This window comes from Ursus maritimus, unplaced genomic scaffold (assembly GCF_017311325.1).
Source record: "Ursus maritimus isolate PB19 unplaced genomic scaffold, ASM1731132v1 scaffold_30, whole genome shotgun sequence".
Lineage (NCBI taxonomy): Eukaryota > Metazoa > Chordata > Mammalia > Carnivora > Ursidae > Ursus > Ursus maritimus.
Window position 1 is genome coordinate 6,487,620 of NW_024425564.1, and position 27,516 is coordinate 6,515,135.

General features: G+C 61.6%; 3 protein-coding genes across 4 annotated transcripts in view; 1 reads left to right on the forward strand and 2 right to left on the reverse strand.

Moving 5' to 3' along the window:
• The window catches only part of TNXB (tenascin XB), a 55,036-nt gene extending 47,168 nt beyond the window's left edge, over positions 1-7,868 (forward strand). Inside the window, exons 28-43 of the mRNA XM_040644618.1 lie at positions 488-775; positions 1,178-1,453; positions 2,695-2,982; positions 3,722-4,045; positions 4,359-4,694; positions 4,975-5,097; positions 5,208-5,351; positions 5,512-5,631; positions 5,737-5,880; positions 5,978-6,108; positions 6,234-6,366; positions 6,461-6,612; positions 6,705-6,801; positions 6,892-7,053; positions 7,131-7,294; positions 7,577-7,868. Of these exons, the coding sequence (XP_040500552.1) occupies positions 488-775; positions 1,178-1,453; positions 2,695-2,982; positions 3,722-4,045; positions 4,359-4,694; positions 4,975-5,097; positions 5,208-5,351; positions 5,512-5,631; positions 5,737-5,880; positions 5,978-6,108; positions 6,234-6,366; positions 6,461-6,612; positions 6,705-6,801; positions 6,892-7,053; positions 7,131-7,294; positions 7,577-7,681 (2,987 nt within the window). The 3' untranslated portion in view covers positions 7,682-7,868. The remainder of the gene's footprint in view (positions 1-487; positions 776-1,177; positions 1,454-2,694; positions 2,983-3,721; positions 4,046-4,358; positions 4,695-4,974; positions 5,098-5,207; positions 5,352-5,511; positions 5,632-5,736; positions 5,881-5,977; positions 6,109-6,233; positions 6,367-6,460; positions 6,613-6,704; positions 6,802-6,891; positions 7,054-7,130; positions 7,295-7,576) is intronic.
• A 33-nt stretch (positions 7,869-7,901) lies between these two features.
• On the reverse strand, positions 7,902-10,682 carry LOC103682334 (steroid 21-hydroxylase). The gene is made up of 10 exons (XM_040644619.1): positions 10,201-10,682; positions 10,028-10,117; positions 9,791-9,945; positions 9,595-9,690; positions 9,390-9,491; positions 9,203-9,289; positions 8,841-9,041; positions 8,455-8,633; positions 8,258-8,361; positions 7,902-8,167 (listed from the first exon to the last, which is right to left on the reverse strand). Exons 1-10 carry the CDS (start codon positions 10,400-10,402, stop codon positions 7,902-7,904), a joined length of 1,482 nt encoding a protein of 493 aa, XP_040500553.1. The 5' UTR covers positions 10,403-10,682.
• A 2,506-nt stretch (positions 10,683-13,188) lies between these two features.
• On the reverse strand, positions 13,189-27,237 carry C4A (complement C4A (Rodgers blood group)). 2 transcript variants are annotated; one of them, XM_040644798.1, is made up of 41 exons: positions 27,152-27,237; positions 26,816-27,014; positions 26,308-26,509; positions 26,029-26,099; positions 25,857-25,942; positions 25,599-25,681; positions 25,322-25,418; positions 25,052-25,157; positions 24,819-24,951; positions 24,272-24,387; positions 23,992-24,168; positions 23,661-23,846; positions 23,339-23,524; positions 23,017-23,175; positions 22,622-22,748; positions 22,376-22,447; positions 21,903-22,100; positions 21,700-21,811; positions 21,538-21,608; positions 21,130-21,269; positions 20,817-21,026; positions 20,518-20,569; positions 20,329-20,418; positions 19,986-20,195; positions 19,739-19,814; positions 19,417-19,573; positions 19,209-19,325; positions 18,931-19,102; positions 18,479-18,711; positions 18,241-18,408; positions 17,814-17,873; positions 16,773-16,866; positions 16,509-16,695; positions 16,296-16,386; positions 16,078-16,152; positions 14,628-14,730; positions 14,381-14,470; positions 14,184-14,282; positions 13,998-14,081; positions 13,585-13,717; positions 13,189-13,445 (listed from the first exon to the last, which is right to left on the reverse strand). In XM_040644798.1, the coding sequence occupies exons 1-41, from the start codon at positions 27,214-27,216 to the stop codon at positions 13,304-13,306; spliced, it is 5,229 nt and encodes a 1,742-aa protein (XP_040500732.1). In that variant the 5' UTR covers positions 27,217-27,237; the 3' UTR covers positions 13,189-13,303. The 2 variants fall into 2 exon arrangements, with proteins under 2 accessions (XP_040500732.1, XP_040500733.1); XM_040644799.1 differs by lacking the exon at positions 23,017-23,175 and having other exon boundaries at positions 27,152-27,236.
• Positions 27,238-27,516: the final 279 nt, after the last annotated feature.

The window sequence follows — 27,516 nt, forward strand, 5'->3', positions numbered from 1 at the left end:
CTACTGGTCCTGCCTCATCCTTCAGCTGAGTGAGGATGAGGGAGACTGTGTTCACGGTCAGTTGCCATGGACCCTGTGCTTCATAAATTTTCCCCATCTTCTTACACTCGCTTAGTTATTCACACATGGCCTCCTTGGGCTCCCTGACATGGTATTTTAGTGACTCAGAACGTGGCTGCAGAACCAGATTCTCTGGGTTTGATTCCTGCTCTGAACATACTGATCGTATGAATTCACGAACATTTCTTAACTTCTCTGTGCCGCAGACCCACGCAAGATAGGGATGATAATACCAAGGGCGCCTGGTTCGTATGTTGTGTGAGGATACGTGTGCTGCTATGTGAGCTGCTTACAGCCACGCCTGGGACACGTTAAGCACTTTAGAAGAGCTTGCTACAAAACATTTATTTCATAGCCTGGGGAAAGCACTCCCTCTCTTTAGAAGGGTCCTGCCATTGACCCCTTAGCTTCCTCTGCTCTGTTCCAGCCTCCCTGCCCACAGAGCCCCCTGTGGCACCCCGCCTGGGGGAGCTAGCTGTGGCAACCGTGACCTCCGACACAGTGAGCCTCTCGTGGACGGTGGCCCAGGGCCTCTTCGACTCCTTCCTGGTCCAGTACAAGGATGTGCAGGGGCAGGCCCAGGCAGTGCCTGTGGATGGGCACCTCCGTGAGATCACCATTTCGGGCCTGGACCCGGCCCGCAAGTACAAGTTCCTACTCTTTGGCCTCCGGGATGAGAAACACCATGGCCCAATGTCTGCAGAGGCTAAGACTCGTGAGTGAAGGCTGGAGGTCCCCTTCAGAGCCAGGGTCTCCTGAGTGTGCTTCGCCCCCTTGTGGTAGCGGTCAGAATTTCCTGTGTTTGTGCTCCACACTCCAGCCCGCAGGGCCTCCCTGCAAGCCCCTTTGACGAGGTCTAGTAAAATCCAGGTCCAGAACTCCCCGCTTACCCCTCATTCCCATCCTTCTCCCTACTGTTCCTCCACCCCGAGGGACGCGGCCTTCCTCCCTGACTTGTCTTTCATCCCTACTCCTCTGCTGCCCCACTTCCTGCCGTGTGGCCTAGCTACGCCTGCCAACTCTCAGAACCGGCTCCCAGAGCCCTGGCACCCTAAGGAAGCTCTCTCAGCCTCAGTCACCATCGGTCACTCTCCATACCCCTCCCTCTCTGCTGCAGTCTCAGCCACGAAAGGTCCCCACCTCGGGGAGCTAACAGTGACGGACCTGACCCCGGACTCTGTGAGCCTCTCCTGGACAGTCCCCGAGGGTGAATTCGACTCCTTTGTGGTCCAGTACAAGGACAGGGACGGGCAGCCCCGGGTGGTGCCCGTGGCCGCAGACCAGCGCAGGGTCACGATCCCCGGCCTGGAGCCCCGCAGGAAGTACAAGTTCTTGCTCTATGGGCTGGCAGGCAGGAAGCGCCTGGGCCCCATCTCTGCCGATGGCACCACAGGTGAGCCCTAGCCCCGTACCCCACCTTTTCTAGAGCTGCCTCTTATTGTGCCCCCGGGGCTGCCCCCCGCCCCGGCCTATCCATGCCTTCAGCCTTGTAAATGCCTGCGGAATTTACAGCAGCAAAAGCAAACATTTACTGAGTCTCGGTTGCATGCCAGGCGCTATCCTAAGTATGTTAGAGGCATTATTCCCTCCATTCACCGACTGCTGATGCCATAGAAAGAATCCAGTCTTTAGAGCCAAGCAGACCTGTGTTCCAATTCCGATTGCTGGTGGTGTGGCCGTGGACAGGCCACTTCCTTCCCTCGAACCGCAGTTTCTGTACCTGCGTAGGCATAGTAAATACAGACCAGCACTCCATAAATGTTCCGTCCTCTTCCCTCTGTCCCAGCTGAGACAGGAGGTGGAAAATATGGGTTTGGCTGCAGAAAGACTATGGAAAAATCTGGTGTCATTGTGCCCGTTACTCAGCCCCCTGAGGCAAGGGTGGAGGTGGGTCACTGACCCTTACCCCACTCCCAGGACCGTGAGTCACCCTGGCCAGACCCGAATGGAGCACAAAGTCAGTTGGGGCCTGGGATCCTGAGACTGCAGAATTCTCTTCCGCAAATCCCCATTATGGGGAGTGCATACAGGCTTCATCTCTGACCCCATCAGCCAGCACCCATCCCCACCAGGCAGGTCTCTTCTGCATTCTGCCCTACGTTCTCCCAGTGCTGCCCCACCCCGCTGCCCTGGTCCAGGGGTGGTAGTGCAGGGCTGAGGAAGTGGGTAGAAGGAGGGCCCGGGCTGATAGCAAGGGAGGGGGAGGTCATGGCCAAGCTCTGGGAGCCCATCAGCTTGGCTGGCTGCCCAGCCCAGCTCTTAGTGTTTGGGGTGTCTCCCTGACAACCCAGATACACTCCGGGAGCCTTTCTGGGCTCCAGCCACATCCCTGCTCAGGGCCAGGGGCCAGGGAGAAACTGAGGCCCTTCTCTACAGCCCCAGGGACCCTGTCTCACAAGGTCATCTTTTATGCATTTACTGCACCCTGACCAAAGCAGGAAGGGAGTGGGGGCAGGAAGGAGTTAGGGCAACGGCCTCTAGAGGAGAGATCCAGCTGCTCGCTCTCCTTCCTTCGGGCAGATCGAAGCCACACTGCAGGGACCCTTTCCTAGACCCTCACGCCTCCCAGAAGTTGCCAGGGCTGCGACAAAGGTAGCTCTTGACAGAGAGTTTCTCCTGCCGCTCTCTCCACAGCCCCTCTGGAGAAGGAGCAGCAGCGCCCACCCCGCCTTGGGGAGCTGACAGTGACAGATGAGACCTCAGACTCCCTGCGCCTCTCATGGACGGTGGCCCAGGGCGTCTTTGATTCCTTTGTGGTCCAGTACAGGGACCCAGCTGGGCAGCCCCAGGCAGTGCCTGTGGCCAAAGACCAGCGGGAAGTCACCATAGAGGGCCTGGAGCCTGGCAGGAAATACAAGTTTCTGCTGTATGGGATCCACGGAGGACAGCGCCTGGGCCCCATCTCCGTTCTGGGAGCGACAGGTGAGCAAGGGCTGAAGGGACTGGCAGGAGTGGGCCTGGGGCATAAGGAGGCTGGGGCTCGGGAGGAAGGGAAGTGCGGTGGGGCCAGCGCGGATGGTAACCAAGGAGTCAGGCGCAGGGCAGGCGCAGGGAAAGGCCCTGGCAGTGGCCCCCAGCCTCCCAACCCCCACCCTGCCCCGCACTTCCAGCTGTTCCCCATCCCTCTCCTGAGGCAGCTCTTAACCAAACAGGGGCAAACCCCTCCTATGGATGAGTCAGGAGCCTTTTTTCTCAAATGGAAAATAACTGGAGAAGGACCAAGGCGAGGGGCGTAGCCCGGGGGGAAGCGGCCGCCCTGAAGGAGGTGTTGACACCCCGCTCAGCTCAGCAGCATGCGACCCGTGGGCCCTTCTAGTTCAGCAGCCAGCTCCCTCCTTGTCCTCAGCTTCTCTCCAGAGCACCCGTGCCCTGAGCTCGAGCCCGGAGTGACCAGCAGCACAGGCACCCAGGCAGGGTAGGGAGAGGGCAGGCGCGCGCACACCTTGAGGTGAGGCGTGAGACGCCCTGGAGGTGGCGAAGGGGAAGCAAGTGTTGGACTGGGACAGAGCAAGCCACCCCCCAGAGTGGTGATGGGGCCACAGTGCTGGCGCTCTGAGGGGCCCAGGGGTGGCAGGGAAATGGCAGATTCACAAGAAGGAAGATGCCAGAAGAGCCTCGGTCACCCCCTGCTCAGCTTCTCCCCTGGGCTTCTCCCACGCAGCCCCGGCAGTGGACACTCCAGCCCCCTGGCGCCCAGCCACAGAGGCCCCCGAGCCCCCCGCAGGGCCCCAGCTAAGGACACTGGCAGTGAGCGACATAACCCCAGACTCCCTGCGCCTCTCGTGGAGTGTGGCCCAGGGCCCCTTTGACTCCTTCGTGGTCCAGTATCAGGACACAGATGGGCAGCCCCAGGCCTTGCTCGTGGGCGGCAACCAGAACAAGGTGCGAGTGTCAGGCCTGGAGCCCAGCACCTCCTACAGGTTCTTCCTCTATGGCCTCCATGAAGGGAAGCGCCTGGGGCCTGTCTCAGCCGATGGCACCACAGGTACCCGCCTGCAAGGGCCCTGTATCCAGGACTCACCCACCTCTGGTCTGGGGCTGACAGGGCTAACGGGGGTGCCCAGACACGGTGACTGTAGCGAAGAACGTGAGGAGGGCCCTGTACAGGGAGGAAGGGTGTACCAGCAGCCCTCGGCTCTATACACGTGCTCACAACTCTGGGTCCCACCTGTGAGTGCCCGCCCCTCATTAGTGCCATTCACAGATGAGAAACTCAGGCGGGGTAGGGTGGCAGCGTGAGAGCCCTGCCCCAGGCCACTGAGGCCGTGTGCTTCTGTCTCCCCCCCCACTCTGTGCAGGGCCTGCTCCTGCCGGCCTGACCCCAGGGGAGCCAGGGCCCCGCCTGTCCCAGCTGTCGGTGACTGATGTGACCACCAGTTCGCTGCGGCTCAACTGGGAGGCCCCCCCGGAGGCCTTTGACTCCTTCCTGCTCCGCTTTGGGGTCCCATCCCCAAGCACTCTGGAGCCGCACCCGCGTCCCCCGCAGCAGCGGGAGCTGACGGTGCCGGGGTCACGGCGCTCTGCCGTGCTCCGGGACCTGCACCCGGGGACCCTGTACAGCCTGACGTTGTATGGGCTGCGTGGGCCCCATAAGGCCGACAGCATCCAGGGCACAGCCCGCACCCTCAGCCCAGGTAAGGCCCCATGGTGGGCACCTTCGCGTGCTGCCCCGAAGTGAGGGGTCTCTGTACTTCGTAGGGTGGGACCTGGTGCCTCCCAGAGGGGAGCTTGGTGAGCAGTGGAGGGCTGGGAGGAATCTACAGAGACTTCCTCTCCTGGGTCTAGAGGAAAGGGGTGATGGTGAGCAGGGCTGGACCCATGGGGCTCAGGAAGAGGCAGGGGTGGGGATCCTGGGGTGGGAGCCTCCCTGCCCCGTGCCCTCACCAGCGTTCCTGAGCACACCCCTCCCCGCAGTTCTGGAAAGTCCCCGGGACCTTCAGTTCAGCGAAATCGGGGAAACCTCGGCCCAGGTCAGCTGGATGCCTCCACCATCCAGAGTGGACAGTTTCAAAGTTTCCTACCAGCTGGCAGATGGAGGTGACACCCTTTTGCCCATGTCCTCATTTGCCCTCATTTCTCCTGTTGCCTGTACTCTGCTCACCCTGCTTGCTTCCCTGGGCAAACCCCCGAGCCCAATGTGCTTTCAGGGGAGCCGCAGAGTGTGCAGGTGGACGGCCGCACGTGGACCCAGAGACTCAAGGGGCTGATCCCAGGCTCTCATTATGAAGTGACCGTGGTCTCTGTCCGGGGCTTTGAGGAGAGTGAGCCTCTCACAGGCTTCCTCACCACAGGTAACACGGACTAGGCCCCCCACAGGAGGTAGGGGGAGAATGAATGGGGAGGAGGAAGTTGTGAGAGGCTCCAACCGTGGACCAGAGGCCAGAGGAGCTTGGGAAGGTGAGGGGTGGAGAGGGGGCAGGGGACAGCTCTGAGCCCCCTCCCTTCTCCCAGTTCCTGACGGCCCCACCCAGCTTCGAGCGCTGAACTTGACGGAGGGGTCCGCGCTGCTGCACTGGAAGCCCCCCCAGGCCCCTGTGGACAAGTATAACGTCCGTGTCACAGCCTCGGGGGGTGAGCGGGGCTGAGGCCTCTAGGGGACTTGTTCAGGGAGGGGAGGGAAGGGGGCTCAGGCAGGGCATGAAGGGGGACAGATGCTGACGCTCACCCCACTGCCAGCCCCCCCGCTGCAGGGCTCGGCCCCCGGCAGTGCCGTGGAGTACCCTCTGAGTGGCCTGGAGCTCCACACCAACTACACAGCGACCGTGCGTGGTCTCCGGGGCCCCAACCTCACCTCCCCAGCCAGCATCACCTTCACCACAGGTAGGGCCTGGGAGATGTGTGCAACAGGGGGAGGGGAGGTTCAAGGGAGCTAGGATGGGCCTCATCTCCATCTTCTCTTCCCACCCTCCCCTCCTAGGGTTGGAGGCCCCCCAGGACTTGGAGGCCAAGGAAGTGACCCCACGCACGGCCCTGCTCACTTGGACTGAACCCCAAGTCCCACCGACTAACTACCTGCTCAGTTTCAACACCCCTGGTGAACAGACCCAGGTGCCCCCACCCCCTCCCTCCCTGGCCAGCTCCCCTCCCAGGTTCCATTCCAGGAGGTGCTGCCCCTCCTCCGCCTCTCCCGGCGGGGCTCCACATCCCCTGACCTGCTCTTTGTGTGTCCACAGGAGATCCTGCTCCCAGGACGGGTCACCTCTCACCGGCTCCTGGGCCTCTTTCCCTCCACCCCCTACAGCGTGTGGCTCCGGGCGATGTGGGGCGAGAGCCTCACACCGCCTGTGTCCACCTCCTTCACCACCGGTATTTGGGAACGGGGACCTCCCGTCAGCAGCTGAGCGGGCAGAGGGGGGCTAGGGTCTGGGAAAAGGACCCGCCCCTCATTCTCCTTCCCCAGGTGGACTTCCGATCCCCTTCCCTCGGGATTGTGGGGAGGAGATACAGAACGGAGCCAGCACCTCCCGGGCCACCACCGTCTTCCTCAATGGCAACCGCGAGCGGCCCCTGAATGTGTTTTGTGACATGGAGACCGATGGGGGCGGCTGGCTGGTGGGTGGCAGACAGAAGCTCAAGGGCCTGCCCAGGGCAGGGGCTGCCGTGCCAGGAGCCATAGGCCGATGGTGCCTCTGCCTGCTTCCCAGGTGTTCCAGCGCCGCATGGACGGACAAACAGACTTCTGGAGGGACTGGGAGGACTACGCCCACGGCTTTGGCAACATCTCCGGGGAGTTCTGGCTGGGTCAGTGCCTCGCAGGGCTTGGGGGCTGGGGAAGGGACGGAGGCCCTGTGGACACCAGGACCCTGATGAGGGCACTCTCCCTCCCCCCAGGCAACGAGGCCCTGCACAGCCTGACGGCGGCGGGCGACTACTCCCTGCGCGTGGACCTGCGGGCTGGGGACGAGGCCGTGTTCGCGCAGTACGACTCCTTCCGAGTCGACTCGGCGGCGGAGTACTACCGCCTTCATCTGGCCGGCTACCACGGCACAGCAGGTCCGGCGTGGGCCTGGGGGTGGGGGAAGGGGGGCAGAGGGAGGGGGGCCCTCACGGCTGCTCTCCCGCCTGTCCAGGCGACTCCATGAGCTACCACAGCGGCAGCGTCTTTTCCGCCCGGGACCGAGACCCCAACAACCTGCTCATCTCCTGCGCGGTCTCGTACCGCGGGGCCTGGTGGTACAAGAACTGCCACTACGCCAACCTCAACGGGCTCTACGGGAGCACAGTGGACCACCAGGTGAGGGGCCGGGGGGTGACAGGACAAGCTCCCCAGCCGCTCGGTGCCTCAGGGCCCTCATCTGCGACGTGAGACGACAACGCCAAACTCGCCGAGTTCTCTTGAGGGAGACGCGAGCACGGTTTATTGGGTGTGGAAGGCCAGCTCACGTGAAGCCTCAGGCCTTGGCAGTGGAGGTCATGAAGGGGGGGGTTGATTTCTGGGAACCATCTCCCCAGAGGGGTGGGTGTGGGAGCAGATGGGACGGTGGCTTTGACTCTGTCTGGACATCTCCTCTCCCAGGGGGTGAGCTGGTACTACTGGAAGGGCTTCGAGTTCTCTGTGCCCTTCACGGAAATGAAGCTGAGACCAAGAAGCTACCGGCCCCCAGCGGCCCAGGGAGGCTGACCACCGCTCACCTCTCCGGCGCCCCAGAATGACTGCCGAGCACTGAGGGGTCGCGCTGAGAGAAGAGCCAGGGGCCACCGTCACTATCTGCCACCGGAGGGAGCCTTCTCCGTCTGCGATCTCACAGCACCATGTTTACAGGGGGGAGGGAAGGGGTTTGTACGGGAGTAATAAAAGGAGAAACTGAGGCACATGCGTGGCCGGCGTGCGTCCTGCCCTGTCACGGGTGCTGGCCCAGCGCCCCGGCCGCGGCCCCCCGGGGCTGCAGCTGCACCTGGAAGGGCTGCACGGTGAGGTTGACGCCGCAGCGGGCGCGCGGCTGCAGGGAGGGCAGGGCGCCGGCGGGCGGCCGCAGCGTGAAGGCCCGCAGCAGCTGCGCCAGCACCACGAAGAGCTCCAGGCGCGCCAGCGGCTCCCCCAGGCACACGCGCGCCCCGCAGCCAAAGGCCAGCACTCTGGGGCTGGCGCCGGGGACCAGGAAACGATCTGTGGGCAGAAGGACAGACCCGGGGTTCTGTAGCCGCCGGGACCGGCCTCTGCCGCCCCCACGCCGCAGGCGCCCTCCCCGCCACGCACCCGGCCGGAACTCGTGTGGCCGCTCCCAGACCGTCTCGTCTAAGTGGGCGCCTTGCAGGTTGGGGATGACAACCGTGCCCTCGGGGATGTCGTAGCCCAAGATGCTGAGGGGAAGGCGGAGTCAGAGGCCTGCCAGAACCCCCGCCCCGCCGCCCGTCCCATGTGGGTCCCACTCATCCCCAGCCCTCGGGAGGCACCTGCTAGGCCGCGTGGTGCGGTGTGGCAAGGCCAGGGGCACGACAGGCCGCAGGCGCAGCACCTCGGCGATGGTGGCTGTGAGCAAGGGCAGCCGTGCAGGGTCTCTGTACGGGACTCGGGAGCCTGAGGCTCCAGGGCCCAACTCACGATCCAGCTCTTCCTGGAGTCGCCGCTGAATCTGGGAAATGGGAGCAAGCCTGGTGTCTGGGGCCAGAACCCCGCGCCCGCTGACCCGGAACTGCCCGGCCTCCCAGCCTCGGGCCGCTCCCTGGAGCAACCCCGGACACCCGTGCCGATCAGGAGAAGCCACCTCCTCCCCGGGTCAGCACAGCCCGCGAGGGGCCCAGTGAGCGGAGGGCCCGGCCAGGCCGCCCCCAGGTTGCACCTCAGGGTGGTGAAGCAAGAACGCCACGGCCCAGGAGAGGGTGGTCGCCGTGGTCTCCGTGCCGCCAATGAACAGGTCCACCACAGACATATGCACGTGCCCTTCAAGCAGCTGCCCGTGGCCCTCTTCTGCTCTTGGCTTCCCCACTCTCTGGAGCATATAGTCCGTCATGTCCCTCCACTGGCCTGCCACCATGCTCTCCTGCGGAGCGGATGAGGGGCCGGCCTCAGCGCCTGGCTTGGCAAGAAGGTCTGGGGGAGCCACAGGCCCTGGCGCGGCGGGGGGCTAAAGAACCCGCCCAGCTCTGGGGCAGCGGGGTCCCTGGCTGGGGGCTATGGGGGCGGGACACACCGCGCTCCCACCTTGTGCTGCCGCAGCTGCTTCTCTACCATGTGGTCCCTGTTCTCCAAGGCCTGCTTCAGCCTCCAGAGGCCTGGGTTGGGGAGGAACTGGGGCAGAGAGTGAGAGAGTGTGGCCGCTGGCGAGGAAGCCTGCTCCCCCAGCCCCTCGCTCTCCCGGGACCCAGGGAGTCTGGCTCCACGTCCTCACCCTGAGAAAGGGAACGATGTCCAAAATTTGGATGGACCAGTGCTCCCAGGTTTTCATCAAGTCTTGGACACAGTCATGAAAGGCATGTACTAAGGTGTCCTCCTGCCCCCCCAGAAAAAGGGAACCCTTTCAGTTCAGGACCAGAGAGAGAGTCAGGGAGGGCTAAGGAAGGGCCCCAGCATGTAGCGGGCAAGAGAACCTTGACCTTGTCTCCAAAGGTGAGGTGACAGATGATGGTGCAGGTGAGGAAAGAGAACTCCTTCTGGATGGCCACGGGGGCTCCGGCCTGGGCTCTCATGCGCTGTGGAGAAGGAGCGGGAGCTAAACAGGCTAGGGAGCCGTGGGGGGGAGGGGGGCGAGGAGAAGCTGACCCCGGGGCGGCTGCGGGAGTCCAGCCTCACCTCGCAGAACTCCTGGGTCAGCTGCTCCACCAGCAGCTCCGTGGAGCTGCGGAGGCCCAGCAGCAGGGCCGAGCGGGTGAGCTTCTTGTGAGCCTTCCAGAGCAGGGAGTAGTCCCCAAGGGAGAGGTCCTGGTCATGCTGAGACACCAGCTGATCTGCGGGGAGCAGAGGGGTCGAGCTGAGCAAGGGGGCCTCCGCCAGCCAGCTTCTTCCCTCAGGAACTGTCCCACCCCTTACAGGACAGCGTCTGGGGTCTGCCGGCAAAGTCCACCCATTTCCTGATCATGGCTTCCTCGATGGTCCTCTTGGAGTTCAGCACCACCACATCTGGGGGAGGGTCAAAGCAGGATGTCAGCCAGGAGGGGAGCCCGCCTCCCCACCGTGGTGGGCCGGGGAGGGAGCAGACTCACCTCGCAACCCCAGGCGGAGCCTGTAGACAGGCCCCAGTTTCCGGGTCAGACCCAGCAGATAGAGGGGAAGGTTGGGCTGCAGCAGGTGCAGGAAGCCGGGCACAAGGGGTGGGAGGTGGAGGCTGCGGAGCTGCCACTTGTCCCACAGCAGGCGGGCGCCAGCCAGCAGGGTCAGCAGCAGCAGCAGCCCGAGGAGGAGCATGGCCAGAGCCCCGAGCGAAGGCCCTGGCCGGGCCACTTATAGCGTTGAAGGCCCCTCCACCCATCTTGCTGCTCAGGCTGCTGGGCGCCTCCTTTGACTCCTTCCCTCAGGTCCCTGCCCACTGTCCCGCCCACATACCCTGGACGGGCACCAGTCCCCCTGGCCTTGGGGAGTCCGCATGTCAAAGAACAGGCCTTTCATCCATCAAGAAGAAAGGAAGGGGGATGCGACCCTGACCTTTCTCCCACAGCCGGAATCTGTCTCCTGGCTCCACGTCAACCACGCAGGAAAATGCGACCGCTCTCCGGCCTGAGCCCTCTCCCACTGCCACCCCACCTTGGACCGCTTTCCTGCTTTATCTCAGAGAGACATGGCCGTCCCTGCCTCAGAGCCCTCCAGGATTGCCCGAGGGCAAAATGAGATGAAAGTGGCCTGCGTGTTTTTCTTTTGACTTAGGTGGGGTGACCGTATGGCCTGGTCTGCCTGGATTACCCCAGGCTATACCTGTAGTCCCAGTGTAACTATTAACCGTGCCCCATCTCCATCTCAAAAAGTGAAGAAGATGAAGAGTTATGTGGCCCCCCAGTTTGGAGCTCTTACTAGTTTTGGTCGCGAGGGAAAGGGTCCAACTCAAGCTGGCTTGAGCCGAAAAGAATTACTGTACAAATACAGCGGCATCTCAGAGAACTGAAGAGAGCAGGAGAGGGGGCCTCACTGGCCTTGGAAGCCAGGGACAGGGGGAGGCCAAAGTTGCAAAGAGGGGCCAATTCCTCCCTCTTGGCTCCTCCCCCCTCCGAGTCTGAGCCCTCTCTGCCACTGCTGTTTGTGCTCCCAGCTGCAGGTGGGATGGGACTGCCTCCGGGGTCAGAGTCCACAGGTTACAGGCCCAGCCCCAGGTCAAGAGAGGGTTCCCGGCATGACTGGACATGCTCCCCATCAATGCCAAAGTCCCCAGGAAGGAGCCCGAGAGCCACAGCTGGGATCAGAGGGTCCAGCCCTATCCTGGGAGCTGTTGCCATAGGGGGTGGGGTCCCGCTGGACCGGGTAAGGCAATCAGGAAACACTTCCATGGGTGAGGGGGCAGCTGAGAGGCTCAAAGGAGGGGCTTGCGGAGAGATCGTGCCAAAGGGGTGACAGCGCTCAGTGAGAGGTCAGGGCTGCCTGGGGGTGGGAGTGAGGGATCAGAGGCTGACCTAAGGCCCACATCAACCCCAATTCCCCATCCCTGGCTCTGTAACCTGATCCCTGCACCGAGGAGTGGTTAGACCTCCCCACCTCCCTCGAGCTTTACCCAGAGCGCACAGGCTACGTGGCTGTCAAGATGCTGGCTGTGCCACCCACCAGCTTGAGGAAGTAACTGCTGGGGGTCGTGGTGGGAGAGGCCCAGGCTCAGCCTGGATCCATGCCCAGAACTGGGAGGGAAAAAGCAGGGGTGGCATTTCCAGGGTTAGGCAGTCACAGCTGCCCCCGCCTCATAGTCGACCTCCCAGGCCCAGGCCGTGTCTTGCCATAACTGCAGCTGCGTGCCTGGCTCTCATAAATGGCTTTCTGCCACCCCATGCTGACCAGCTTTGGGGACAGAGATGGGATGGGCAGCCACAGGGCCATGGAGACAACAGCCCTGGGGAGCCTCTGAAACACTGAGGAGGGCCAGAACGTCTCAGAGTTGCACGGCATCGGAGGGGGCTCTGCTGGAAAGAGCAGTGACCTGGAAAGCTGGCCTGATTGTCAACAAACCTTCATAAACGGACCTGATTACCTTCCAGCCCCAGCTCTTCCACCCCAGCTCCAAATCCAAACCTCACACACGACGGAATTACACGCAGTGCCCCCACATGGGCTCTGTGCTGCCCCTGGCCTCTGGGCCTTTCATACTCTCCGTTGTCTGCTTCAAAGGCCCTCACCTACTCCCTCTCCCTCTGCATGACGCCTCAGCTTTCAGAACCCAAGTTAGAGGTCACCTCCTCTAGGAAGCCCACCCTTTCTCCCTTCCCCCAGATTGGGTCAGGTGCCCCAACTACATGCCCCACAGGACCAGAAAGCTCCCGAACATCACACGTTTCGGGGACAGGGACCTGGCACAGGGCGTGGCATGGAGTGAGAGCCCCACAGATTGCTGCTGCCCGACCGGATGGCAGGCTCCAGAACAGACTCCGCTCCCATCAACACCAACCTCGGCCAATTTCTCTAGCTGGATCACCAGTCAGCCCTGAAGACGCAAGGCGGGAGAGCAAGGCAGGCAGGAGGGGAGGGTGGACCCAGTAGAACAGCGGTCTCAGTGTGTTCACACACACCGAAGTCATCGTGCAACTCCGGGAAAGTTCCCTAACCACTGGTAAGGAGCTCCAGTGTCATCAGTCTGCTCTCAAGAAACCAGATGTCAGCTACCAGCAGGAGACCCCGAACTCACAGCTGCACAAGGGCAGAGCGGGAAACGTGTGGCCAACAGCCTCGTCAGGCGCAAGGGGGGAGGTGTGGGCTGAGCTTGAGCCGCGCCTGAGGCCACAGGGCCTGGCGACAGCAGGGCAGACAGCGGGGCCACGGAGCACGGCGCCCACACAGAGCAAGGGAGGCCTCGCTGTGACGTCAGAGGCTCAGGGTGCAGGCTGCTGGGTCACAGGTCCACTTGGGGTGCTTCTAGGATGGACTGAGCTCCCAGGAAATCATCTGGGAGTGACACCCCCAAGGGTCACCCAGGCTCTGGGAGCCTAAGAGTATGCAAACCCTGGTCTCGGAAGCTGGTGGGGGGGGGCACTGCTCTCAATCCTGGAGACACACACGGCCGCTCTGCTGCAAAAGCCTTTATTGAGTCCCTGGGCCTGCCGGGGGAGTGTCCAGAGGCCCGTGTCCGGGGACCCGGTGACCATCCAGGCATCGCCGGGGGCTGCGGGAGGGCGACCCTTACACCTGGCACCCCTGAGCGCCGTACTCCTGGAGGAAGTCGCTGAGCTGGGCGCAGGCTGCCCGATGGCGGGTGCTCTGGCACAGGCGTTCAGAGGGCATCTCCTCGACCCAGGTGTTCGAGTCCAGCAGGTACTGGGGGCTGCGGAGGCAAGAGGGCAGTCAGCAGGGGTGGGGGAGATGGGCGCCTGGTTTCTGGCAGGGCAGGGTCTGAGTGCTGGGGATCCGTTCTCTCATGAGATGGGAGAACAGCAAGAGACAGAGGGCCCCAGAGAACTCACTCTCCCTTGAGGTCAAAGGTAGCTCCGTCCAGACCCATGATCAAATATTCTTTCCCAGGTTCCAGGCGAAGGCGGCAAGAGGCTCGAACCAGGAAGTTTCGGGTCTGATGGACTGTGGCCTTGGTGTCCTTGGCTGAGAGGATAAGGTGCACAGGAGTTGTCAGAGGTGAACAGAAGGTACAGGACCAGCGGGGGCCGGGGGCTGTGCCCGGAGCCTCTCATTTAGCCCTCGCTGCTCCTAACGGGGACCTACAACTGCTTTTTGGTTTATGGCCAAGCCCAGAGCTTCCAAGAGGCTGAGGGGCTTTGAGCTCAGCCTCGGAATGTTCGTTATCCTGGGCACCCGGGCCACAAACCCCGACCTTGGCTCCCTATATCCCCCAGCCCCACCGGCCCATCCGTTCTCTTCATACTGAAGTGCAGGACTTGGGTGATTCTGGTCTCAAAGAGGCGGAAGGCAGCTCTGCCATCTTCTCGGAGGACCTTCACCTGGAAGCCTACAAGGGCGTTTAAGAGAAGGGAGCACGGGTTTGTTCCCCCTGCGGTCACGAGGCGCGGGTCCAAGCACAGAGCCCAGGGGCGGGCGCGGGCACACTGACCATACTGCACGCGGGGGTAGTAGCAGGCGAACTTCATCCTGTAGCCCTCCTCGTCCTGCAGCCCCCGCTCCAGGGCACGGCGCTGTCGAGGGCACTTCCCTGCCACGGGCGGGGCAGATGAGCTGGGGTAGGCCCCCGCCTCACCGGCTTTCCGCCCCCGCCCCGGCCCCCCGCCCCGGCCCCGGCCCGGCTCTCACCCTCAGCACACTGGCAGACATCGGCAGAGCACAACGTGGACAAGAGTTTGCTCTTAGTGGGGGCCGCGTAAAACACAGAACATGTGCGCTCTGGAGGAAAGAGGGCAGTTAGAGTGCACGCCCCCCGACACCGTCTTCCCCACCCCAAGGAGCCATAGGACATCCCTGCCACCCAGCACTGCCCCACTTCCTGATGCCCATGTGGGGACACCTGCTCCAAACCTGCCAAGCGCCCCCAAGCGCTCACCGGGGTTGTAGTAATCATACAGGGCTGCGCTGGCTGGCTGCACAAGCCCCACGGCCACCTCCTGCACGGCCCCGAAGCCCACGCACTCCCGGGAGGTGGGGACCTGGCGCGGTGGGGAGGAGACGTCAGGGCGCACCCCCTGGGCCCTGCAGGCCGCTGTGCTGCGTCTCCTTGACCTGTCTCTGGTCTTATCTTCAGTGTCTTTCACATGCTAGTAACTTCCGGCTGCCGGAACTCTAAAAACTGCCCCCCCAAGGTCTCTGCTGACGTCACTGCCAGACAGTGACCTCGTCCCAGTCTCCAGTGCCCTGGGCAGAGTCTCACATCATGGACACGTTCTGCATGAAACTCTCTAAGCTCAGGGTTAGCTTCTGGCCATCCCTGGTTCTGACCCCGTCCAGCCTGACCATCCCTCTTCTTCCTTCCCAGAGGCGCAGTCCCTGGCCTGGCTCCTCTGGTCCTCTGTGCTCCCCTTGGGGGGGAGGGGGTCTCAACCGCTCCTTGCCTTTCACTAAACCCTTCCAGGCTGATGATTCCCAAATTAAACATTCAGCCTTATTCTTACAGTAGGATTATTGTGGGACATGTAAGTTCTTCAAATTCACTCTGCCTGCCCCCCGAAGCCCACCCACCCTCCTAACGGCCTTGCTTCGTCATGGATGCACCCAGGCCCCCTTTATGTGTCAAAACATAACGGCAGGTGCTGTCACTCGCCCACCCACCCTGACCCTACAGCTCATGGCCTAGGCCCAGACCCCTCTCCTCACACCCACACTGGTCCAGTGCAGCCCGGTAACCTGCCAGGTTCCTTCCAGAGCTGTGCTGCTTAAGTCAACCCCTCGCCCAAAATCTTCCTGGCTTCTCATCTTTCTCTGCCTGGCTTCTCAGTCTAACGGGGTCTGGCCCCTCTGCAAGCACTGGGCAGGGGGGCTTCCTCGACCCCCACACACCTGACTAAAGGTATTACAGTATCAACACATCTTTTTCACATTTTCTCCAAGAGATTACACTAATGCTCAAAAAAGGTTTGAAGGCCCTCAGAGGGTTGATGATTCTTTGTTTTAGCCAAATAACAGCATGGAAAGACAAAAGCAAGTCATCTATGACAGTCATCACTTTATAAGAGAAAACATACTTCAATATCAAAAACAAAAACCAAAAAAACAAGGAAGGTCAACAACGAACAACAAAGGCGGCCCTCGAGTTGAGTAAATTCATTTATGAACGGCTCACACTCGAGTCCTTCCCTGCTGACTGGCACCAGTCCCCGAGCCACATCCGGGGTTCAGCCCCCATTGCTTCCAGGCAGGGGGCCTCCCTGGCCCGCCCCTAACTCTGCTCTGACACACTCTCGTCCTGTCTTCCTGCTCACATCACAAGTTCTCTCTCAGGTCACCCATGCTCAGTAAACCCAGGGTCGTCCTTCCCCATGTCCCCTCTCCCTGCTCACCGAGTCAAAGTACAGCAGGACGTGGGGCCCCTCGGTCTCAAAATGACTCACATAGCGGTCAGAGAGGGAGGCCAGCTGTGGGGAAAGACAGATGGTGACAGGGAGGTGGCCCGGGGCCCTGCACGAGACAGCGTTCTGCGGCTGGGACAGCTTCGGGGATGGAGCTGGGCTCCCGGGGGCACAAGGGGCCCCCCCCCACCCCGGGCAGCTGACCGCACCTTCTCCAGGTCGGCACGCAAGGCGCTGAATCCACTCAGGAGGGTGATGTCGGCAATGGCCATGCCCGATAGCCCCACCTGGCTGTTCCGCCTGCAGAGAGACATGTCCAGGGCCCGCGTTCTTCCGGGTGGCCGATGGCCAGCCCCAGCCTCTGCCCTGCCTCCGGCTCCAGGCCGGCAGTGCCCCGAGTCGGGCGCAGCCCGCACACTCACCAGATGCACACGGTGTACTGCACTCTGGATTCCTGCTCGTCGGGCTCCCTGGGCGCCTCCCGCCTGCGGCGATTCCGCCGCCTCTCAAACAGCTCCAGGGGCGTCACGGTCTGGGAACTGGCACCCGGGTCGTCCTTGGCTGGAAGCTCCTCATACACATAGTCCTCGTAGTCCTCGTTGGCCTCCCCTGCACAGGCATGGTGGTGGGGCTGGGCTGCTGCACGGACCCCCATGGCACCCACGGCCTCCGGACCCCACACTCACTTGTGTATTCAACGTGGCCCGTGACGGTGACTTCAATCTGAAGATCCTCACAGGTCGTGTTCTTCAGGTCCAGGACGTTATAGGTACGAAGGATCTAGCTCAACAAGGGGTGAGAACAGAGGACACTTGGGGCCCAGACCTTTCTCCAGGACCACACCTGGGCCATCCCCTGGGTTGAGGGATTCCAGGCCTTCGGCCCCCTCATCCCTCTTTACCAGCCCATAAATGTGCATGGCCCGGGGACTGGGTTAGCTGGCGAGACGGGGGGCAGGGGCCTGCCCTCAGCGGCGAACACTCTACATGGGGCACAGAAGAGGCTAGAATGGAAAGCTCAGGAGAGGCTTCTGGCGAAAGCTTACAGGAGAAGAATGAGTTTGTCACTTGGGAAGAGGAGGGGACGGACATTCAAGGCAAGGAGATCTGTGTAGATGAGTGGATCTGTCTGGCCAGAGAGGTGGGCACATGCTCAACTGCACAGGTGGAGGAGTTTGACTTCTCCAGGGCTAGTCTGACGGGTGTTTTCAGAAGGTTGATTCCACAGCAGTGTGCACAACAGGTCAGAGGGGTGAGATACGGGTTAGGGAGAAGTTCCAACACTGGCTTAGCACAGTCTAGGAAACAAGTAACAGGGGCCCCAGGCAGCAGGGGAGCAGAGGAGGAGCTGCTGGGGCCATAAAGGAAGGGCTGGGGTGGGGACACTAAGGTGGCCTCCAGAGTGGCAGCTGGGCTCCTGTGGGGAAGGGGCCCTGTCAGTCAGATGAGGGGACCCAGGAGGAAGAAGGGGTTTGAGGTGCTGTGTGACACGTGGGGCCTGTGGCTCAGGAGAGAGGCCTGGGTTGAGGTGCTGGGTGTGTACGTCATCAGCACTGGTGGGGGGTGGGGGGGGAAGGAGAGGACAGGTGCCCAGAGAGGGCAGAGACCGGAGTGAGGGGGAATGCCCACCCGGGGGTGTCTCCCTCCTTCCCCCCATAAGCTCCGCCCTCAGGCCTCCCGCTCCAGACCTGTGCTGGGTCCCAGGCATCCAGTGCCACTGGCTCTCACCTTCAAGGTCCCTTTGCTGTTGCCTCCCACCTTCACATTAATCTTGCTGCCCAAGGAGAACTTGCAGGAACGGAGAAGGGAAAGGGATGTCAGAGAGGCACACAAGGGCCACCTCCTCCCTGAAAACAACCTCTCCCCGCTCCCACCTCACACGCCCCCGAAGCTGACACCGCCACGTGCGCTATCGCACTTCAGCCCCCTAAAAACCCTGTTGGGTAGACTCTGCATATGTTAATTTTGAGATGAGAAAAATAAAGCTCAGAGGTTTGGTGACTTTCTCCAGGTCACGTGGCAAGTAGGTCTTCCCACAAGGACATCAGGATGAGATGCCGTGGGGATTCCACAAGGGTGGGGGGCCAGGGACGGCTTCCGGCCTGGCCACAGGAGGCCCAGGGGGCATGGCAAGCCGGGTGAGGGAGTGGCTCACCTGCAGCTCCTCCTCCAGCCCCTGAATTTGGTGGTTGTTCAGATGCAGTTCATGGGACTTGAACCCACTGCGGCCCACGGAGCTGAGAGTCACATTGAGCACCCTCTCTTCGGGGGTGTGGGAAGCAATCCAGTACGCAGACAGAGCGTCCAAGGCTATCACTGTGTCCTGGGGGGGTGAGCCACTCAGGCACTTGGTCTCGGGACCACCCACCCCGGAGCCCTGGGGAAGCCCCTACCTGGGTGCTGCGGAACCCCCCTTGGAAACTGCCCTGGTGGGTAAGCCAGGCTGCAGCATGGTCGGCCTCCTCTGACTTGCCCTCCCGAAGCAGCAGGTGAAGCAGGCCATAGGCTGTGGTTTCAATCCACACGGCCGGGGCCTGGGGCACCGGGTCTGATGGGCCTTGAGGAGCCAGGGTGGCTGGGACAGCATTGCTCTGAGAACCAGGGACTGAGCCCCAGTACAGGTTATCTGGAAGTGAAGGGAGACCCACAGGTGAATGGGAGGGGGGCCTAGCTGCCTGGCCCTGTGACGCTCCCCATGTTGGGCTCTCCTGCTTCTACCCCAATTATCCCTGCTTATGCTTTCATTCCTTCTTGAGGTCTTCATTTGATTTCTCCCTTTGGGCACACTCAGGGGTCCCAGGTGCCCCGAGGCCCAGGCTCACTGCCAGGACCCCTGGGCTCTCACCCCCGGTCTTCTGGGCCATGGCCATGAGGTTGCGGTGGGCAACGTTCCGCAGGTCCTCAGAAGCCTTGGTGAGAGTCAGGGCATAGGCCGTGATGGCAGCTGCATGGGCACCCAGGGTCCCAGCACTCGCTTTCTCCCCCAAGAAGGAGTTTGCTCTGATGATGGAGATTTCCTAGGAGAAAGTGGGGAGGAAGTTCAGAGAGCAGGACACCTGGGTTCCTGGGGAGAAAGGGGGAAAGCTGGGGGCCAGGAAAGGGCAGACACCCGGGTACCCTTACCACTTTCTGCTTCAACTGCTCTGCAATGTCATCCTGGAAGACGGCCAGCCCATGCTGAAGGGCGATGACCACAAAGGCCGTGAGCGCCACAGTCTCATCATCTCCCACCAGGCCCCCCTAGTTGAAGGGGGTAGAAAAGAAGATGTCAACCAGGAGCAGGGAGGGGCAGGGAGAGCCCTCCCACCTGTCCAGCCTCCCAGCCCCGAACCTGCATGGCCCTGTGTAAAACCGGGCAGGGGTCCTGGAATGAACCGTCCGCCTGCTGCTGGGACAGCAGCCACCTGGCCGTCTCCTGCAGCTTTTCAGGTGAGCCGCCCACCTGCTCCTGGGCCAGACTCAGTACCTTCAGCACAAAGGCCGTGAGCCTGGCGGGGAGGGAGGGATGGCTGGGGACAGCGACCGGTCCCCATAGGGGACACATCCCCACTCATCCAGGCACCTGGTTATTCACCCTCCCACTGTACCTGGCTCTGCCCCCTCCCCCATCCCTGGCCCCCCTCAGAGACCCAGAAACACTCTCCCAACCTCACCAGGTGCTGCTGTCCCGCTCTAACCAAGCCCCGTAGGAACCATTTGTTTTCCGAAACTGCTGGATCCGCATGTAGCCTTGGGGACAAGAGGCAGCTGCTCAGGTGACACTCACTCTCCCACCATGTGTACCCAAAGCCACACTCCCACCAGGCACCCCCTTCCTTTTCCCTTCTAGCTAGCTGGGCTGCCCCTCTGCCTTGAACTGCCCACTCCCAGCCCCACGCCCGCTTGCCCTTTTGCCCAGACCTTTCTGGATCAGGTCCACAGCGTGGTCCTTCGTCTCAGGGGGCAGCGTGCTCCACTGTTCCGTCTTGTCCAGGTAGCGGGAAGCAGCCAGTGTTGGAGCCAGTAAGATCATGGTTTGTTCCCCGCAGCCCTGGGGAAGCCTCAGCAGGGAGGCCAGGCCTCCTGGTGACAAGACCCCCTTAGAGCCCAAAGTGTCCAATGGATCTGAGGCTACAGGGGAGACGGAGGGTTAAGAATCAGAGAGCAGGTCTGGGGACCCATGGAATCATGGGATCAAACCGGGGTCCATGGGTGCCACATGAATCGGAGGCCGCCCCTGGGCAGAGACAGAGGACACTCCCACCTGTAACCCTGACAGAGCTGCTGAAATCTCCATCTGGGATGATATTGGGGTCAGAGTTCCCAGGAATCTCCAAGGTCCGAGCTCGGTGGTCTGGGGGATGGGGAAAGTTGGCCATCTGGTTGGCTGCCCACATCCCCCACCACCTACAACCCCATGAGGACACTGGTGGCTGGAGGAGGGGCTACTCACCCAGGGGATTGAGCTCATAGACAATCTCCTCTGTGTGGATGGCCCCTTCTTTCTGTCTCCGGGGAGCACAGCTATGAGAGGTCACACAGCACTACGGCCTGCCCCTCCCAGCGCGTGTTCCCCAGGACTTGGAGTTCGAGCATCAGGGACGGAGTGGGATCAGAATTGTAGAAGATGTAAACAGAACAAGGCATTGGTTTTGGGTGTTGGGCCTCTGGCCTGGCTAGCAGAGAGGCTGTGAGGTGGCAGGGGCGGGGGGCATAAACCTGGGAGCCTGGATTCAGAGCTGCTCCATTCACCTGAATTTGTAGAACCTTAGACACTGCGTCCCCCACAGGGAAGTCCGAGGACCCTCGAGCCACCACCTTCAGGGACACAGCCGCCGCCGCCGTGGGCACCACAGAGAAGGCAACAGGCCGGGCAGAGCCTGCAGGCACCAGGACACTCTGGGCCAGCCCTCCACCTCCAGCCAGGCACAGCCCCTCCACTGGGGACACGTGGACGCTCACCTGGGTGCAGGAAGATGGGGATGGCCAGAGCCCCAGGCCGGTTTGGACCCTTCCCCAGGTCCCACCCACTCCCCTGTGCGCTCAGGCTTCCACAGGGCCTCACAGTCAGATTTTTATTCAGGTAGTTGTAGAGGACCGGCCGCAGCTCAAGCTGCTCAAAGCGGCGGACGGAGATGGGCAAACGGAGGTGCAGGTGGAATTCACGGAACACTCGGATCCGGGCAGGCGTGGCCACACACAGGCCTGGTGGATGAGGGATGGTGTGGCAGAGGGGGCAGAGACCAGAGGCCTGGGGGTGTCATGGCCACAGGGCCCAGGAGGGAAAAGCGGAGGTGACCCAGTTCTGCCCCCCACCTGCCGCCACTTCCTAGCCTCCCAGCCCCAGCACATGCCAACACAGACTTCCCCAGGGCTCTGCCCCCAGTCCTGTGCGAAGAGCAAAGGGCTGAGTGGGAAGCCTAGGTCGGGTGGGGTGGGGGCGGGGGACTGAGGTCCAGGCAGGCCATCTCACCTGTGCTTTTAGACAAGCTCACACCATGGATCTCCCATGTGGTCAGAGAGTCAGGGAGCATCTGGGACAATCTGCGGTGGGAAAGGCGAGAAGCCCCGTCACACCCTGGGCTGGCCCCAGACACAGCCCAGAGCCAAGGCCAGGCCCACCACACCCCCTCACTGGAGGAAGCGGTCCACGTTCTCCACTCTCCAGAGCCAGTTCTCCGGGAAGAAGCTGCGCACAGGAATGTCATCTTCGTCGATCAGGTCCTCCTCCTGCAGGGCCTCCAGAGCTGGGGGACCACAGTGGGGGGAATGAGGAGGGGAACTATTCTGCCCTTCCAGAGGCTCCTGCCTGTCCCCCAGCCCCACCCAGAGCCTCACCTCGGGCAAGGCCCACCTGGCCCCTGGAGCGGGACTTCTTGCGCAGGTCCTCAGCAAACTGGCAGCAGGACAGGAAGGGCCCCCGGCAGGCCGGCTGCCGCACCCGAGCCGCCCGCTGCTCGCAGGAGCGTATCATGGGCAGCCTCGTCAGCCCATCCTGGCAGCAGCGCCTGGCTTCTGGGGAAGCATACTGGCCCACTACAGGGCCAGGTGAGGGTACGCACAGGGAAACCCATGGAGACACATCTCATTTCCCACCCGGACCTCTAGATACACAAGGACTCACCCTGAGAGACCAGGAACTCGGGTGAGGCCAATGGAGAGAACCTCCATCCACCTTCAACCCCAGAACTTGGGTCTCTGGCCCCAAATACCATACACAGGATCACTCAGGAGCAGAGCAGCCAAGAGGCAGACCCCGTCACCCTGACCCTTGGGCCAAGGCGAAAGCTGCATAGGCACCCACAACTCACACTTCTCGTGAATTGCCTTTTGGAAGTTCACGTTTCTCTTCTTCCGGGTTTTCTTCTTGGGACAGCTCAGACCTGATAGAAAGCAGCACTGCAGCCAAGCTCAAGGTGTATGGCCTTCCCCTCCCCTCCCTGCTCCCCTTCCCCGCCCGGCCCTTCCCACCAATCCTCTTCCCATCCTACGCCCTCAGGCCCCTCCTCCTTCCTGATCTTCCCACCACCCAACTCCCCTTCCTCCTCTGTTCTCACTTTTTCTGGCTGAGGTCAACAGGTCTCCATCAGAAAAGGCCAGACCAGCTGCCTCAAACACCTGAAGGGCATTGTCCCCACCTCCAGGACCACAGCCAAGGTCATAGCTGCTCACAACTTCCAAGACCTGGCAAGAAAAGGCTGGGATGTTGCGGGCAGGTTGAGGGCCAGATTGGCCGCTCAGCTCCAGGTGAGGAGGCAGGGTATGGGCGACCCTGAAGGAGATACACAGAGTGGGGAAATAGAGACCGCAGCGGCCTGGGCTTGAGGGAAGCCTGGGGGGAGTCTGCGGGGAGCCTGCGTGAGACCTTGGGGCCAGGTCCGGGGCTCAGGACAGCAGGACAATGAGCCCCAGAGCGGAGGGAGGGCTGGCGAGAACGGGGGTCTACACACACCTTGCCCATGTTGAGGGGCCTGTGCGAACTCCCACCCACAGCATACAGAGCCGAGTCCACGGCTCCCAGCGCCACCACGGCTGGAGCGGCTGTCTGCAGGTGGAGCTTTACAAACTCCCCAGGACGGTACTCCTTGGCACTGTCCACGTTCAGCTCCAGCTGGCAGGGGCGGGAGGAGGGGGCGGTCAGAGTGGGGAGAGCTTCATTCAGCCCTGTGCGTCCCCAGTGTACCCCAAAGCAAATCCGTGCCCTGCTCGCACTGTCTTCTTTCTCTCTTGACCCCCTCATGCACAGATGCGCCACCTCTCCCGAAGCCAGTTACCTTGCCCTCACAGGCCCCTGGCTGGACGTCCACTCGCAGGGAGTTGGCCACTGGGACGCCCCCATGATAGTAGAAGGCCACAAGGTAGAAGGAGGGTACCAAGTGATGGTCCACAAACACGGAGACTGAGGTCAGGTCCGTCCTGGGCTCTCGAGTCACAGACACGATCTGGCCCCGGGATAGGATCTGGGGCAAGAGTGGTTTCCTCTTCACTGTGCTCCCCCAATCCTGAAACCCTTCCCTCAACCCCCAAGGGCTCTCTCCTGCCTGAGATCCTCCCTGCACCCTGCCCTCCCTCCTTGACAGCCCAGCTTCAGCGCACCATGTAGTAGTAATGAGAGAAGCTGCCCTCACTGACTCCCACAGCTCGCAGGTTCAGGATGAGAGTGTCCCCGACGCGAGGGGGTCGAGGATCCGGCCGCTCAATGGACAGAAACCTGGAGCCTCCTGCGGGTGGGGCTCTCACAGTGAGCCTGGCTATGGCTGGGTGAGGGGAGCCTGCAGACACCTGGAAAGAGGGGCAGGGCAGGGGTAGGGTCCGTGGCAAGGATCCTGGTCCCCAGCTTCTTCCCCCAGCCTGGGACAAGGATTCTCAGGAAGCTGGCCAGCGTTTCCTTCCTTCCCCTACCCTGTCCGACGAGTGGGAATCCTACCAAGAGCTGCACTTCTGAGATGGACTTCGGTGTAACGATGGGAACGACGACTTGGCCACTCCCGTCTGTGTTTTGGTCGATGTCCTGGATTCTAGAAGTAGATCCAGAAGACAATGTAGCCGAAACTTTTACAGGAACACCAGAGGCCGGGAGGCCAGATATGTCTCGGACCAGGGCCTAGGTGAGCGGGGGAGGGACAGAAAAGGGAGACTGCTAAGTGAGGCCCCGTGCCCTCCTGACAACACCCCAGCCCCACTCATCTTCCCTCTCCAGAAGAAACCTGCAGCAGAAAGGGGGCCCCAGGCACGAGGTGTCGCTTGGTGTCGCTAAGATCCAAGGAGAAGGGAGACGACACAAAACGCCAAGATGTGAGCTCTGCCTCCTCCACCTCTCCCCCTGCAAGAGATGGGCAGACAGAGGCGGAGGGCAGAGGGCCACCGAGACAGCAGCGGGAGAGCCGGGGAGCCCGCGGCTCAAGCGCTTCCGGCCCGCGAGACGCCAACCCTCAGACGCGTCGGGGCGCGGGCCGTCTTGTATTCATGTCCGTGTGCTGAGACCGGCCCGGGACCCAGCACACGGATGGTGTGTGACTCCCGCCTGCCGGATGGACGGAGGACTGGGTGAAGAAACAAACTGACACGGGGAAAGGGGTACCTTCTCCTGAAACCACCCAGAAACACAGCTGGGGAGAGACAGTCTCTGGGTCTTTCCTGGCTTTGGGTGCAAGACGAGGGTAAGAGCAGGGACTGGTGTCGATGCTGGAGAACAGAGGGTCAGCTTGAGGTCACAGACTGGGGGCTGCGGTTACAATCAGGGAAGCCTCTCACCTGGAGACTCAATGATGGCAGCTGCAACATAGAGGCGCAGCCCGGGGAGGTCAGCAACGCTAACATGAACCTTCTCCAGGGCACCCCGAACCTCAGCCTTTGAGAGGGAAATATGGCACTGGCCATCTACCAGCTGCGGGGAAAAGAAAACAGGGCCTGGGGTGAGATTTGTCTCTCTCCTCCCCTCCCCCACAGCTTCCTCGCCTCCCCCACACCCCCACCCTCTTTCCTACCTTAGTCTGACTCTCCAGCCCCCGAAGGAAAGTCTTATCGCCATTCTCACCCAGGAGCCCGAAGCGCACGTATGCCACCCCTTGCACTGGCTTCCCATAGACATACCTGCCGCCACAGAGAGAGTGGGAAGAGGGTGGGTCTAGGAAATAAGGCCAATGTCTCAGGGTGGGGGTGGGGGCGGCGCTGGGGCGAGGGGAGGCAGGGCTTCACAGCTCCTTCAGACTGAACGGGGAACCCTGGGCACCCCACGTGGGGGATGGGAGAGTTACCTGGCCTGGACGTCTAATTGGATCTCATCGAGAAAGCCAGGCACTGTCAGGATGTAGGGCTTTCCAGGAACAATCTTCACCTCAAAGTTGGGAAGGACTGAACCAGGGTGAAGGGGTGGCAGGTCAGACTAGTGAAAGGACCCTTCAAAGACTTCCCTCCCCTCGGGGGCCGTGGCACCCATACCTCCCTGCGCCCGCCCTGCCCCCACCGCCTCCCCTTCTGCGTGTATCTCCTTTAGGAAAGGAGATGCTCGTCCTGAATGTCTCCAGCTCTCACCATATTTCTTCACCTCAAACTGGGTGCTGCTGTTAGAGTCTCGGGCATCTGAGAACCGGGCTGAGATCCTCCAAGTCCCTGGCCTACAAATGGGGGAGGGACTCAGCCTGCTGGTACAAGAGGCCCACGGAGAGCCAGAGGACTGACTGGGCGAAAACCAGAACTGTGAGGGGGGCTCAAGGTCTGACTGTGTGGTGGAGGCACAGACCCAAGGGAGATGGGCACGGGAGGGGCCGTCACCAGGTTGGGGGAGCTCACTCTGCGATATCAGGAATCAGGAAGTCATCCTGGAAGATGGAGGAAGTGTACACTTCCCTCTTCCGCACACGGAGGCCACGAGAGTTCTGCAGTGGGAGTATAAGTGGTCACAGGTGGGAAGTCAGAGCAGCAGCCCTGCTGACCAAGAAGGTCAGAGAGGTCAGGGACTCACCTCTACCGTGACCGTAAGGGTGTCAGTGGATGGGCGCATCTTTTGATCCAGAGCAAAGATCCGGTACCGAACTGGGAGAGGAGGGCAAGAGGTGAGCAGGAATCCATTTGCAAACGGTGGGCCTCAGCCCCCACTGCTTCCAGGGAGCCCGGGGGAGGACAACAAATATTTGCCAAGCAGCCTCCCTGTGTGGCACATTCGGGCTGTCTCACTTACAAGGTGCCAAACATGCCTTGAGCAGGCTGGGAGCCAAAGTAGAGGCCCTGGGGCCCAACTCACCCCGCTGGCCAGGGTTATAAATGGGCTGGTCGGTCTGCAGAAAGAGGTGCCCCCGGCGAGAGGAGAAGAGCAGGTTGAGGCCCTGAATGTCTGTCTTTCTGGACAGAGAGTTCTTCAGCCATGGTGACTGGGCCACCAGCTGGACCTCGGGGCCACGGAGGAGGCGGTAGAGGCCACAGGTCTCTGCATCTTTCGGGGAGATCTGTCAGGAGAGGGAGAGGGAACAGGTCAGAGATAAAGCAGAAGGAAAAAGCCAAAGATGTAGATAGAAACAGGAAAGGTGACATTGTGGGGAGTGAGGGGAGAAGAGAAGAGAAGAGAAGGGAAGGGAAGGGAAGGGAAGGGAAGGGAAGAGAAGAGAAGAGAAGAGAAGAGAAGAGAAGAGAAGAGAAGAGAAGAGAAGAGAAGAGAAGAGAAGACATTGAGATGACAAAACACTTATAGGAAGACACAGGGGAGCAGGGTGAGAGGCGCTAAGAAGCAGTAGAAGGGCATGGAAGCTAGTTACCTGGAGGCTAAGGAGTATGAAGTCTTTTTGTGAGCTGAGGGAAAAGTCCGCCTTTGGGGAGCAGAAGGCATTCAAGTTGGATGGGTTTCTCAGGAACACTGATCCTGTCACTACCTGTCCCTGGGGAACATCCTCGAGCTGCACCCCCACTGAGAGGGGGACCCCCAGGTGAACCACGGAAGGTGAAAACAGGAGCAACCTAGGGAGAACAGGAAGGGGTCTGCATTCAGTGCCACCCGGGCCCCTCCATCTCTCACTCCTCTGTCAGGTCCGCCATGTCCGCTCTCCCATCACCAGCCCCGTCCCACTCAAGCACTAGAGGCCTTCCTCTGGGACCTGGGCTTCTGCAGGGATAAGGCGAAGAAGCTGGACACCCAGATCAGCCCCCAGAGGAGCCTCATGGCTGGAGGACCCAAGAGCGATCAGACTCGTCCGTCCGCCTGCTCCTCTCTGGTCAACCCAGGGCTTGGCGCAGATTTGACTCTGGACCTTGCTCCTCCCCTGGCCCAGCTCAGCCGGGAAACCATGTGACAGGCAAGAAACGCAACTGGCCCCAGGCCCAGTATTTAGCAGGGGCAGGGGGAGGGGGAACAACACCCCAGATACCTGGGTCTCTGAGGGAATCTGAGGAAATCATGGCCCAGAGTTATGTCCTGGAATTCCCTGTTAACCCCTCTCATCCCAGTGCCCTGGGCAGCCCC